General features: G+C 36.2%; 1 protein-coding gene across 2 annotated transcripts in view; it reads right to left on the bottom strand.

The window, feature by feature from the left end:
• SCLT1 (sodium channel and clathrin linker 1) overlaps positions 1-14,697 on the bottom strand; it is a 31,038-nt gene that overhangs the window by 12,919 nt on the left and 3,422 nt on the right. For both annotated transcript variants that reach the window (XR_006019559.1, XM_042048606.1), the window contains exons 4-17: positions 14,219-14,288; positions 13,313-13,368; positions 12,823-12,955; positions 11,946-12,068; positions 10,281-10,346; positions 8,342-8,412; positions 5,819-5,909; positions 5,559-5,650; positions 4,766-4,943; positions 3,067-3,165; positions 2,495-2,566; positions 1,719-1,793; positions 1,100-1,245; positions 620-812 (exon numbers count right to left, since the gene is read on the bottom strand). Coding sequence is in view for 1 of the 2 variants with exons in the window: in XM_042048606.1 (XP_041904540.1) it covers positions 620-812; positions 1,100-1,245; positions 1,719-1,793; positions 2,495-2,566; positions 3,067-3,165; positions 4,766-4,943; positions 5,559-5,650; positions 5,819-5,909; positions 8,342-8,412; positions 10,281-10,346; positions 11,946-12,068; positions 12,823-12,955; positions 13,313-13,368; positions 14,219-14,288 (1,465 nt within the window). In the remaining variant the exon portion in view is untranslated. The remainder of the gene's footprint in view (positions 1-619; positions 813-1,099; positions 1,246-1,718; positions 1,794-2,494; positions 2,567-3,066; positions 3,166-4,765; positions 4,944-5,558; positions 5,651-5,818; positions 5,910-8,341; positions 8,413-10,280; positions 10,347-11,945; positions 12,069-12,822; positions 12,956-13,312; positions 13,369-14,218; positions 14,289-14,697) is intronic.

Below are 14,697 nucleotides of genomic sequence, written 5' to 3'. Positions count from 1 at the left end.
GGTACCATGAATCCTGGTACTGACGTTACTACTGATTCCTTACCCCACTGCCAGTCTGCTCAGGGGCATTTAATGGAACATGTTCAAAAAGAACAAACCAGCTTTCAGCTAATAATCTTGTTTGCAAGATTAAGCACAGAGAAGAATTTTTTCTGTCCAGAAAATACAGAGCCCAAGTTTGACAGCCCCACTATTAAATTATTTATTAGTTACACGCTGCCCTGACAACATGGTGCACACACAAGTAGAGGAACACTCTGGGCAGAAAGTCAGACATAGATTTCTAACACATTAGAGACAAAAAATAAATAAAGATCGGGAATTGCAATATTACTTAATGTATTCATCTTATTTTAAGCAAAGAACTTCTGGGGTCTTCTTATCACGGAGAATTTAATACACATTAAAATACAATTTAATTAGCAGAGATTGAGTTACCCCATGGATTCTGAGGACACACAATGCAACAATAAAATTACTTTTAAGCAGCAACCAGGAAGCATCATTGAAACTCTCAATCTTAATTTAAACATTTAATGCTTTTTTCTTAGAATTGCTGCCTTATTAAGCAAATATTAGTCTTACATTACAAAAAAAAAAAAATATATATAAAACATACCTTTATTTTAGCTCTTTGCTGAGCCTCCACTGCCAGTTTTCTCAAACCATCCATTTCATTTTGCAATTGTTCATTCTCTTGCTGAAGTTTTAGTCTTTGTTCACTGACAGAGGCACTCTTTTCTCTTTCTGAATCCAGAGTGCTTTGCAATTTAGAGATAACTTCCTGGCAACGAGATTTCTCTTCCTCAGAGCTAAAAGAGAAGGAAAGTCTGGCTGTAGCTGAAGAATTGAACAACTCCTGAACCAAAGGACAAAGGATATAGACCGGGAGCTATGCACAAATCACCAAAGAATTTTATCATGATGGAATTGATAAAATCAATCTTGGGTTTGAAAATTATGGTATCTTGATATTATGTCTGCTACAGAATAAAAAGATTTCACAAAACCCTAACACACATTCAACAATTGGAAAAGTCTGAAATAATTTCCACTGCTTTCTCTTCTTACTTCTGTAAACATCTGTAACATCACTTACTTCATTTCCAGTTGTTTCAGTTTATTTTGTATCATCTGCAGACTCAGCTGAAGGTCATCTTTGGCAGCTTCTGCAAGTAAATACTTCTGATGCAGCTGCTCGAGCTGTCTACTGTTAGATTCATGCACTCTGTGCTCCCTGTAAACCTGAAGAGTAAACTTATATGTAAGTTTACTCCTCATTGCATCCTATTTTCTCATGATTTAAATTAAAACTGCATTTCTATCACTGTCACTGCAACTTGAAAAAAAAAAGTTTCCAAAGATCTGATCAGACATTTATTTAGTTTCCTGTCTGTTGATCTTAACTGGAATATGTACCAGCACTACTCTGGATTATATTAAACATCTCTCTTTTGCTGTTTACACTTTTCAGAGAACTTTCTTTTTCAGTTTGGTGTTGCAGCTTTAAAACATTCTCTTGATTAAGAAAAAAAAAACCCCAAACAACTAAACAACCTTGAAGTAAATATATGAAAATTTACAATTAAGAAAATCTACTCAAAAATAAAATAAGAAAGTTAAAGGAGAAACACGTGAAAAACAGGAAAAATCTATGTATTTTTTCCTTCTGAAATGAGATCTTAAATGTGATGTAAAAATACAAACAGTTGCCTTACCTTTTCAAGTTCTTCTTCCACTGCTCTCTTTTCTCTAATGGCTCGTTCAATTTGACTCTGTTTTTCTCCACATTCCTTTTTATAAAAGTCATGTTTAAATAAGATTGAATAAATCAAAATAAAAATTCAAGAAGTGCTGAAGCCAAACCCTGCCCAGTGTAAATGCAGTTCTTGCTCCTGCCACGGATGCATTTGATTATATTTACCTGCTCATTATCTTCTCTATAGGATCACTCAATACACAGACTAAGACAATGTAAAATGAAACCTTTTTTAAAAAAAACTAATGCATAAATAGGTGCATAAGCACTGAATTCTTGTGGTCACCTGCACGATTTATTATGTAGTTATTGATGTTTTATGTATTTATTTACAAGTTCCTGGTTCATTCAAAATATGATGACTGTGATCCACAGACTCTCTTAGGATAGCTTATCAGCTTTCATATATTTCATTTCTACACACAACTACAGATAAGCACAGAAGGCTGAGTTTAGCGTATCTCTGAAAAAAACAGGGATTCTCAAGAAAAGCCATCACATGGGAAATATTTTCTAGAGCACAGATCTCACTGTCAAAATGCCTGTGAACCCATCTCTGGAGACATGCAGCATGTAATGCGCTATACAGTAACAGAGGAATGTCCTACACAATTACTCATTCATCACATTTAGTTGACCTAAAATACTAAATTCTAGCGAAAGTATTTGATCAGCAAAACCCAGAAGTCTCAAATGTTTTGCTACTGAAAATACTTTTATCAGTCAACTCCATACCATCTGAAGAGCTGAAACTTCTTCTGTCAGCCGAGAAACCTGCACATTACATTGCTTCTTTGCAGTGTCTACCTGTGACCAAAACAAAACTACAAAATTAGTCCCACAAACTACTTTTCCATCTTGCTTTTTGACACACATATACACATATAGTCTATATGTGGTGCATGTATATAAAGCATGAAAATACCTGGGACTGCAATAACTGAAAACTCTTATGATATAAATGTTAGAAGAATGATTATTATCAATCCATACTACTTTAACTGAGGGTGTTTAGAAAACACAAAAGCACAAATGAAGACGCCACAACAAGTGTCATTCGTATCTTCACAGTGCAGACTTCTCCATACCAGTGTCTGCAGAGACATCAACAGTTTTGGTTCTTGTTTAGGATACACGTCTAGACAATAAATGCTGAAGAGCATGGTGCTATCAGCAGGCTGCTTTGCCATTTATATTATCCAAACTCTTGTAAGAAAACTGGTCATGATGACTGTGCACCAGCAGTAGCTTTGCACTCTGAGGAAAACCAAAAAATCTTCCTATTCTTTCTAAAGATAGTAACTTACTTCCTTTCTAATTCTTGCAGCAGTGCTTTCTGCAAGTTGAGACATTTCATCCTTCAGTTTTTTGATTTCTTCTTCCTTTTGTTTCTCCTCAAAGAATGCCTAGAAGAAAAATAACAAAATGAAATACGACTGATATTTCAGTGTGATACTAGGAGCACCAATAGAAAAACCCATACTGCTCAAAAGACACCTTTTTTTCCTTTTTACTTTGGAGTAGCTGACACTGAGACTCAACAAGAAAACAAGAACAGTGAAAACATGTACTAAATGCACATTCTTGTAAATCAGAACCACACAAAGAGTTAGTGACAGTAGATGCCTGTTTTTGTTGGGATGGGGAGATTTTGGCTGAGCATGGAATTATACAGAAGAAAGCACAGGAATCCAGAGCAAAAGGCAAAACTACTCTCCAGTGTTCTATCTGGGGCCAGGATGTCTAATAAGAAAGGTCTCTCCTAGGAAACGGAATACCTTTAGACACACACACTCCTACATATAGCCAAGCATTTTATATTAAATTACTCATCTCCCAGAAAACTAAAAGTAAAGGAATAAAGATTTATAAGTAGCTAAGGAACATGCATGCAGACACTCTCATGCTGGGTAACAGTGAATCGTGAGAATTACAGAAAAAAGTGTAGCAAGGAACTCTTCCTCTGGGGGATGTAAAAAGCTACTGATTTTACAGTGTAACAGGAGAAAAGATTACAGAATACAGGATTTTTGATCTCACCTACCAAGAATCCTAGGTGGCACACAGAGAATGTGTATATGCATAAAGGGAGAAGGACATAAAAAAGCCCCTAATGGATGAAATAAACTAAACCCATGGAAGGTTACTCACTCCAGGCAGTAACACGCCATTTCATTGGCCATGCTCTCTTTTACTGCTCCCATACAATTCAACTTTGTTTTTTATTACTCAAACTACTCTCAAAATTCTTCAGATGTCCGTTTATAAGCTTAGCTTCGTGTGCTTTATAACGTGAACAGAAGAAGTGTTATTGTAATTTCCACCCCCATCTTCTACAGAGGGGGGAGAAGACAATTTAAAACATAACATGTTAACAGATATGTATATTAATGTGCATTTTTTTCTTCTGTTCATTAATAGAAGATTTTTTTCCCTTTGTTCATTAAATTTTCTTCCCAGCTTGAAAAATTCAGGATGTTAGCCAGAGCAGTAAATTAAGAACTATCTGCTTTGTTTTGGCTCCTTGAGCCATATATTCGTATCTATATTTTTGGCATCAACATTATTCTATGATAGTTTAATCACACATTGTACATAAAAGTTTCTTTTAAGGCCTCTCCACATGTCTAGATTTCTTTGTTGATGACTGCACTTATTTTGTTTCCTATGTCTTGTTGGAAACAGTTATAAATTCATAACAGAACCTTCCTTTTTATTCTGACGCCACCAATTTGTTTGTGAGTACTTGGTAAGAGACTCTGAACTCTTGTCAAAAACTTTGGAAGATTCATGTTTAGGTACAGTGCTATCCCTCAGATCACCTTTGTCCAGGCAACCAACATATGCTTTGAAGTTTATACTGTATGACAAGTCTGAGTGATGTGTGGTCACATCCCAGTTTGCTCTCTATGCACAACTAATTTTAGCACAGCAGACATAAAAGAAGCTAGTTTGTGTATCCTAAACACCCTAATTTCTAGGTAATACCTTCATCCAATGACTTACCTGACTTTTTTCCAGGTTAGCTTCTTCCAAGAGCTGTATGCAATCTTGGACTTTTACAACAGCATCATACCTCTCACTTTCTAGATTGGCAGACTTGGCCTGAAGCTCTCTGATCTGTTCCTCCAGGGCTACTCTTTCTGTTCTCAGCCGTTCAGCATCTTGAATGGTAACACACAATCTACAAGACAGTAGAAATTTAACGATCTGATGGCTAATTAAGACACTGATCCATTCAAACTGAGCTATTAGGAAGTATCTGTTCATAAATTGTCCAAACTGCATTGTTTTCAGCCTGTTTTTGGACAGAGTATTTTGAGTTTGATGGTTAATCAAGTCCTAGAAAGAAACAGAATTAAAGGAGTTAACTCAGATATCTAATCTCAGAAGATCCTTAGAAGAATCCCAGTGATACCCTGGGATACATCACTAAAAATGCTCTATATTAAACCAGAATAGAACAGCCCCAGAAGAAATAAAGTTTTCCTCTGTGGAGGAAATGGAGTAATTGGATGCGGGCAATGAAGTTGCAGCTATAGTATTAGAGACAGAAAACCACTGGTAATTTCACAACAGCTCAGGAATTCTTATTGTTTAACTATGATTGTCAGTATTGGCAGGCACAAGAACGGACAAGAGAGCCTCAGAGGGATCGTCAAAAACATCTCTTTGTTATTTCCTAACATGTTTGCCACAAACACATACAAAGACAGACAACTCCTCTATTTTGGTAGAGCCAAGGCATAATTTTTGCATGCATCTTGTTTGTTAGTAACACACCATGAGCTCTCTTTACCTTATTTCCAATTGTTTCATACTAGACTGCATTTGCTGCAAGCGTTTGTCAGATGCTGTTTCTCTCTCCTGGGCAGATATCCTGTCTTCTTCCTGAAAAGAACCAAAGTATTATCCAGACATGGTTTGAGCGTCCCTGAACAAAATAAAGATATACTTACATAAAACAAGCTAGATAACAACTTGCAGTTAATTTAACGTCAGCATTCAGAAAATGACTGTCCATTCAACTGCAACAAATTATTTCTTTCTCTACAATACCTTTCTGTCCAATTGGCTCTGAAGCTTCTCTTTCAATGTTGTCATTTCTTCAAGCTTTGCATTTGCTGCCTGTCCATCAATTTTGGCTTGCCTGTATATCAAGAAAACAATTATTATAGAAGGACAAAAAGGGCCCATTAAAACTTTGTTGGAACAGCTGTGAAGGGTAGAAAAACCTCACAATATTGTTCTTACAGGGCAGAAGAGGTTTCCCCCTTCTCCTTCTCACTGTGTGGCAGAGAGAGAGAGGAATACCAAATTCCAAAGTCCTGTGGAAATGACTTCTTAAAGACAGGTTAGGAGGAAGGTGTATGCATTTGATTAAAGGAAGAGGACTAGGCAATCAAAAACTTCAAGTGATTCAATAACAAGTATAACTAGTCACAGATATGTAGCAGAGAAGTCTTCTGCAGAATTAGATTTCACTTTTTAGAGCAATAGGACTAGGAATTTAAAAAATCATTATACACTTCTAAAGAATTTAGCTGATGAGCTTTGTAATCTGAGTAATTTTTGTGGGCTGAAGGAGAAGAGGAAAAAAAAAGAAAGGAATTCTTAGTGAATGATGTAAATGACTAGTGGTTCTTCATCCTCAGTAGAAAAGCCTGCTGAAAAAAGCAACCCTCCTCCTCCTCTGACTTGGGAACAGAAAGACACAGAGAGCCTTCACCTGGGGTGTAACCCAATTATTAGGCTAAATTTAAAAACCAATGACTGACTCTATGATAAAGTTAGAAAAGAGAAAACACGTATTACATTAGCTCATGCAAACTGCAGCACCAATAGTCATGAAAAAACCTAGAAAATATTTAATACTTCTAACAATCAACTTCAAACAAAAACTTCTTATAGAAATAATGGTTTTGAATTAAGGGCATAAAAGTCAATACTGTACATACACAAAAATCTTAAGCAAAATATACATAATCCAAGCAATTTTACAGCAAATACTTTACTTCAGCCCAATTAATTGAAAAAGTTAATTTGGTTACAATTTCTTTAACAAGCAAAATCTACAATAAAACCATTATTCCTAAACACAGGGTCTTCAGTGCAGGTCCAAAACTTTGACCCTTCTCCATCTGAAACGTTGCATCTTTCTCCTACAAGAAGTACTGTAAATTCAGGAGGACACTAAAATGCCTCCTGCCAAATATTTTAAATGTTGTAAAACAATAAAAACCCAAAAGGCAGCGTAAGAAGGGAAAAATAAGAAAAACATAAAGACATCATGAAAAATAAGAGCACCTTAAGTATTAAAAATGCATTTGAACACCAAATTCAGATTCAGATTGAATTCAGATGCATGCAAATGCAACAAATTGATTGTAAAGAGGAAGCTTTTATTCTACACTATGCAATCTATCTTTAACCTCATCTTAGCAAGTTATCTCTGTTTGAGAGCTTTAAGATTCTGAAATGCAGATCCATGCCCTAGCAATGCCAAGTTTCTTAAATTTGTGTGTTTTATCCAGGCCATACAAACCTAATTTAAACCTAAATTCTACAACACACGAGTTGGTTTTCTTCAATCTACTTTTGCATTCCTGACTTAGCACTCTATTACCATAAATCATGTAAAACTATTAAAAACACCCAAAAGGATTAGAACTGTCTGCACTATATGCTATATAATCCATGCAGACTATGTCTTCATGTTTACCAGAAGCAACTGGTGAAAATATTCCAGACTTCTCGGAGAACCACTGTAGCACTTTTTAGGGCTAGACAGAGCTGCTCCTATTAACTTTGGGAGTAAAACCCAGCAGAGTTTTTAGGTGTGCAAGGACTTTAGGCTGATCTGAGAAGGAAGTGAGCATAATCAGTGCCTGTAATTACAGACAGATAATGACTGAATTTCTTGTTTTACCTCAATCCATAAATCTACTGTTGAATGAAAAAAAATTTTAATTTGACCTCAACCATCACTAGTTAGAAGAGAGAACAGACACAGTAAACTGGCATTGAATAGACTTCAGCTGTAAACACAAATCATCACGAAATTGTGTCACAGATATTATTTTGCCTTTTCCTTGATATACTCCAGGTGTAATTAACACTTCTTTTGCCTTTAACTTCCACAGAACCTGTGGTTTAGAGCTCTTTATTGATACGGAGTGAAAGCAAATTTTATTAAAATGATTAAAAATTGGAAGCTTGTTTGAACATTCAAATTTCAGAACTGTGATGAGCAACCATGTAACTGGCATTTGAGCAAACTGTATTCTAATGAAAGCCTATCTTCAGAATCAATTGTGCTGTGATAATGACACTTTTTTTCCTTTTAAATCAAAGGTCAAATGCGGACTATTTCAGGGAAAAGCTGAACGGAATAACACTAACTGGACATATGTTACCATAACACTAATGATGTCCAACAAGCTTCAGAGACAGTTACTGAAACCATTGTAACTACGAGGATGAAATTATCTTGCAGCACAAACAAGGCCCATGACACAGCAGCAGGTTAGGAAAAGCTATAGAAAAGATATTAATTTTTTTTTTAATCTTCCTGGTTTATACCTCAGTTGTTTTCGTAGCTGCTCTAGTTCCACATTTTGTTCTGTCACAGTTTTCAGAAACTGCTGATTGGTCTGCAAAAAAAAAAAGGTATTTGCAACATGTTCATTACAGTATTGAAAATCTTATACATTCAGAATTATTATAGGACATCTCCACAGAATATTGTACCATAAATTTAACGCTGTAGCTGGTCTTCAAGTGCCAAGGTTTATGCAGAGTATTTTATAAAGGTGAAAGCAGAGAGATGCTCCTCCCCTTCTTTCCCCATACCTTGGTAATGTAAGAACTTCATGAGACAGTAACTGTAGTAGCTGAGACCTGTCATTTGCACTTCCATCTAGTTTAGGAGTCTGGAATCCCTTGTGACACAGCAGACCACGCACTGCTGCCAAGACTTCCTGTGTTTTAGGGACAAGGGACGACGAGCAATTGCTCATCCTTCCTTCTTTTCTATGCAAGCCACAGTACTGGAGGTGTAATTCTCATTCCACTGTCTTCCTATTTAAGAATAATTTCCTATTTTTATGAAAACTAGCCTTTTCTAAAGTTCACATATACCTTACACTGAGATATTAAAGATGACCACAATGGCAGGCAGTATTCAAAAGGCACAATAGTCTCCTTTTCCCCCCTCTCTCCTATTAATTGTTATGTTCTTCTTGCTTTTTTGACTGTTGCTAAGAATTGTTTTCAGGCACTTCCTACTTCTAAAATATCTTTTCTGGATGGTAACAGTCCATTTCAAGACCATCATGGAGTACCCAAAGCAAAAACCCCATCTTGCCCACAGTTAACATTTTGGTTTTATTAATATCAACAAAATGTCAGATAAAATTAACTCAGATAATCAACAAGATCTTTCTGCAGATTTCTGCAGTTCACATCAGTTTTTTAATATCAGCAGTGAACACTGTTGCTTCAATACTGAATCTCATTTCCAGAACATGCATAAATATGCTGAACAATTCCAACCTGAGCACACCTAGGAAACACAGCTGTTTTACCACAATAAAAAACGTGGCTAATTAATGTGTCTCTTCCTATTTTTCAGTTTGTTAGTTCAAAAAAGGGCTTGATGCTTTATCCCATGACATCTTTATGCCTTTGGTAACAGATGGCACCAAATGTTTTTTGGATCATGCAAACAAATGGATTATCTTTATCTTAAATACTGTCTTAACTCTTTTCTCTGATGTGAGGAAAAAAGGTTTCAGTGAGAAAAACAAAAGAGTAGGCTGCTGGAGTAGGTTATGAGTCTTTTTGCACTGCCATTATTCAAAATAAACACTCAAAAAAATCATACAGGAATCATGACTTTCAAAAACAAAGCTGCTCAATCAAAAACTTAAAAACTTCATCCCCTCCTGCACCTCAATTTTTCTACAAAAAACTACCTGACAGTTTCTCCTAAAACTGTTTGTCCGTTTTGGAAGTCTTAGGCTAAAGCTTAGTGACTAAAAAGCTTCACAGTCTAAGGATGTGAATAAAGCATTGGAAGATTACTAGAGCTCAGAAAAATGTGCAAAAAGGACAAAGACACTGAAGACAGCAGTACCAAAGTAGGAATGGATAAACATGTGCCAGAGGTAGCATATCCAAGAGGGCATAATTAAAAAAAATGTTTCCTTTGTGAAGACGTTTTTGAATGTGTGACGTACACTAATCACACACTATAATTCTGAGTGTAAGCTTACCACTGAATTATAAAAGAGCTCACATAAAATTAAAAGCTGACCTCTTAATCACCTTGACCTGGTGTTTGGAGTTCAGGAATAAAGATATCACTACTTTCTGGCTGCTGGAGAAGTTTGCAAATTTGATTGGCATAATTTCTTTTTCAACCATGTATGTATGAAGGACTTTTTGCTTTGGTTTTTTACTTTGGGGGGGTCAAGGAGGAAAATAAATTCTAGTTCACTGCTCAGAAGGTTTTACTCACCAACTCTATCTTCTCCTTGGCCACGTGCAGCTGCCGAGTCAACTGCTGAAAGCTAGTCAGTTGATCCTAAAAAGAGAATTCAGAGTTTCTTATAATCATTATAATCATAAAGAGTGCACAATGAGAAAGCTTCAGAGTCAACTGAAAACATTTGCAACTGCCTCCTTCCAAAAGTCACATGCACTTATTATCAAAACATGAAAGTACAGATGAGCAGTGCCCTTGAAGAGCCACACAGACTGTGAGGCTGCTACAAGCATTTTTGCTAAGCAAAGTAGCAGACATGTACCCCTTAATTCAAAAATGCCTGTTATGGACATTTTAATTTGCTCTTTGCCATACAGGATGTCTTGTGTCCATACCAAATAAGCTCTTGAGTCCCTGAATGTCTATCATCCTAGGAGAACTAGGATAACCCAGAAAAACCATCTGCAGCATGCCAGGTGCCTTCAGAGCAGAGAGAGGACTGAAGTCCCTGAGATGAAACACCTTCTAATGGTGCTATCTAACAGTTTCAAGGCCAAGGATATGCTAGAAACCTATTCCTGCTCCCCTCTTACCAACTACATCCAGTCCTTATGACAGCCTCTCTCCTCCTTGCCTTCCATCAATTCTAATTCTACTTGATCTTACCTATTTCTGTTTAGCTCTGACAGCTCTTTGCTGCTCCTTCAGTGAAAGCTAAACCTAAAATAGAAGTTTATTTAACTGAAGAGCTGTTTTCTCTGGGAGACCAGTAGCATTTAAGAATAAAAGGCTGTTTAACCTTGTTCTTGTCACAGTAGCATTAATATCCCCCCAAGATTTAGTTACTAATAAAAATGGAATCTGGCAGCCCGAAACCCTCCCACAGCTACCAGTGACTCTCTGTACTCTACTGTTTGAGTATGTTATTAGTAACTGCAATACAACACAAGAAATAATCTAATAGAAGAAACAGGAGCAGAAAGCTGGAACTACACAAAGGTAAGAGTCCTCTTAACTATTCCTTGAAATAATTATGAAACTTGGCAGAGTACAACAGCTGCACAAACACTTACCCTGTTTCTCAGAAAAGATCCCATCACTAAGGTGAACTTAATACCACAAAAACCCAAAAATCAGTAAGAAAATATTTGAGGTGAGCTGTAACTGTGCCCATAAGTCAAATGTGTTCAAAACCAGAGATGAAATACTAAAATAATTTTCAGGTTCTCTTTACAGGCCTAGAAATACATGCAGCAAGGTACATGCAGGCACCAAGTTTCTATTAGTTCTTCACACACTGAGCATCTTTACATAGCTCACCAGAGCAGAGCAGCTTTTCTAAGAATTTCCTGAAAGGCCTTCCCCAGGCACAGCAGAAGAGAACCAGGCTGCTAAACACAAGCTAGCATTAGACAAATACTAGAGAACTTGATTTTTCAACTGTTTACACATGTTTCTTTACTGAGTAACAGCAGGAAATGGAGACTACTTTTCTAACTATTCAAACGAGAACAGATGAAAGACTTTCCCCTCAGAATTCAGAAATCTTAAGCAACTTTTTCAGATGTTTTACTGCACTGAAGATTCCTGACCATTCAATTCAAACACAGGATTATTAATATGCACATGCATATTTTGTGCATATATATATACACACACGGAAAAAACTAAAAATGAACCAAAATGAATGAAAATTACATTCTGCTTTTTCCTTTCAGCCACAAGAATCTGCGTTTCAGTCAGGCGCTCCTGGTACTGCTGCTGAAGTCGATCGTGCTCCTGTAACAGCGTCTGCCAGCGGTCAACTGCTTGGTCTTTTTCCTGAGTTACAGAATAACATTCTATTATAGCACACTTATCTTCCTCTATCATTCTCTAAAAAGACAGGCCTTAACTTCTATTTTGACAAAGTGCCATTACTTATGCTTTTCTCTGCACGTATTTTAATTACACAGAGAAAATGCCAAACTCAGGTGCAGAGAAACAGATGCTTGGAAGTTCAAACTCTACTTACAAGTAAATTCCAAGTTTTCTGCTTTTTAATTTTTTTTTTGAAGAGCTCAAACTTTTTTACAGGTCTTTAAGGTAGACCTACACTTGAGATAATATTCAAATACCAAAATTCAGCTGTCGAGTTCAACTTAATCATACAAAACAAGATTGATATATTGTAATAAGCTGAAAAAATTTGCTTATATTTTCAGATTTAGGTATTATTTGCTATATCCCACACACACTTTCCTCCTCGTATCACTTCACAATAGTTTTGATTACAACGACAAGCTACTACAAAAAGCATGAATTGAAGAAAATATTTCATTGAGTTGGTGATCAAGAATTCAACATAAGGATCAAGTCAACTAGGTAAAATTACTAACACAAATCAATATTAAAAAATTATTTCATGAATCTGGGAAAGAAGTTTCTTCAGGTCTTTTAAGTTCAAGAAGGGCTCAAAACAGCCTTAAGGAACTCCAAACACATAATTTCTGAATCAAGAAATAAAATAGCCTCCCCTAATCAGCCGAGGCATAACAAGAGAAATAAAACAATATAAATGTTTAATCTCACACACTTGCTTTGCCAGCCGTAGTTGCTCTTGAAGGGTTCTCACTATGCCTTCGTCTGCAGGAATACCAGTTTCCAGATGCATGAAAGGAAGAGCCTCCAGTTGCTTCTCAAGAGACTCTTTCAACTCTGCATGCAGCCTGAAATTCAAAGAATTAAGTTCAGCAAAGTATTTCTTTAACAGGGATTTTTTAAACAAATGAAATACACTGTACCTTGCACCTGTACATTCCACTTCCTTCTAAGTCAAATTTAAATCAGTTATGTTATGTTCTATAAACACAATGGACAGTTTGGAATAGTTTCACATCTAGTTCTTTTAGTGACATGGTAAAATCTCCTATATCTAGTGCTGCAATCTATATTGAGCACTGAAAGACTCTAACATTACTTAGCAGTTGAAGATTTCAGAGATTTCAAGGTCCTAGAAAAAAAACTTTTTAATGTCTAGAAATCATGAGAAACAGTAGTAGTAACACGGCAGTGCAATTATTTACCTTTCATTTTCCTTGGTGATTTCTTCCAATTTTAGCTTCATCTCACTCATTTGTGCCTGACACAAAGACATGCAAGAGTAAGCACTCATTTAAGTTACACAAGCTCTGGTAACACTTTCATCCTGTATTTCTGACTGATACTATAAAAGATGAACAATTAAATTCAGCACAATACAGTAAATGAAAGTCAATTGCTTTTTAAAGGCAAGTCATAGGATACCACTTAAATTTAACAGCTGCCAAGTCCTGTTATACCTCAGCATCTGGAAGTTATCACAGGCATTAAACTTAACCTTTTGAAATTTTTATGGCTCTTACAGATTGATTTTTAATTAAATCAAGTTTTTAGGGGCAGAGTAGATAACTCATCCTTTATACCGCAAGCATTTGAGAAAAGTTTAGGAATTAACTGAGGAGAAACTCCAGTTGTATGAATCACACTGGCTGTTTTGTTTACTAGTGCAAGAAAGCCATAGAGCTTCTGCTGCTTTCTGAAATTGATCAAGCGTGAAGACTATTTGCAAAATCTTTATGATGGACAGATCAAACAAATTAAGTGCATGAAACCAAAACCAGTGAATAACTTTAGCATGTAGATCACAAGTAAAAATTGCTTTCTGTATGCCAAAGGTCTTTACATCACTTTGCTTTTCAGTCCTGCCACGAAGCACTAAAAAGTTTCATTTCGTGTGGATGAAAGGAGGACAGCTCCGTTCCACGTCAATCCCCACGATAATACACTGCTGCAATTCAGATAATCTCCCAATCTTTTCACAGAAAACTCTCCATTCATCCCCTTGAGGCAGCCTGCAGTCCAGCAGCTTTGTGAAGCATGACAAAAACTAGTGGCCTGCATATTAAGACCACTGAAGAAGATCCAGTTTGAAATGTTAGGAACACCAGTACCTGATAAAGCTGCAGCTGTTCTTTCATCTCCTCCATGTGTTTATCATACTCTGTGATTAGAGCTGACAAGCTAAGAAGTTGAAAAACATGATTAGAATGAGTTTTGTAAATGCTGAAATGCTCTGATAATGAACTAGTTTTAAAGAAGTCTTAGTCTAGAGAGACCAGAACAAAACAGTCACTTTTCTTGAGTCCCAAGCTCGACATTCCCCAGAATCAAATGAACAAATTTAATCCCTACTTTTAAATAATGATCATTAACAGCAAGGCTCCTATATAACAGAGCATATAATGGGACATTATAAATGACCATTAATACAACATTAATATTTCATATATTCACACAGAATCCCAAATATTAAAAGACTAGACTTCATTGCTGCTTTCACATACAATAGTAGAGTGGCCTATAAGATAATGCAGAACATTGTAGTTCTACTTCTGTACTTTTTCCCTCCTAATATTTTCATAATTGATAG

Source organism: Corvus kubaryi, unplaced genomic scaffold (assembly GCF_017639235.1).
Source record: "Corvus kubaryi isolate FWS band 111438036 unplaced genomic scaffold, C.kubaryi_AGA036_p1.0 67, whole genome shotgun sequence".
Lineage (NCBI taxonomy): Eukaryota > Metazoa > Chordata > Aves > Passeriformes > Corvidae > Corvus > Corvus kubaryi.
This window is presented reverse-complemented; position numbering and strand designations above follow the sequence as displayed.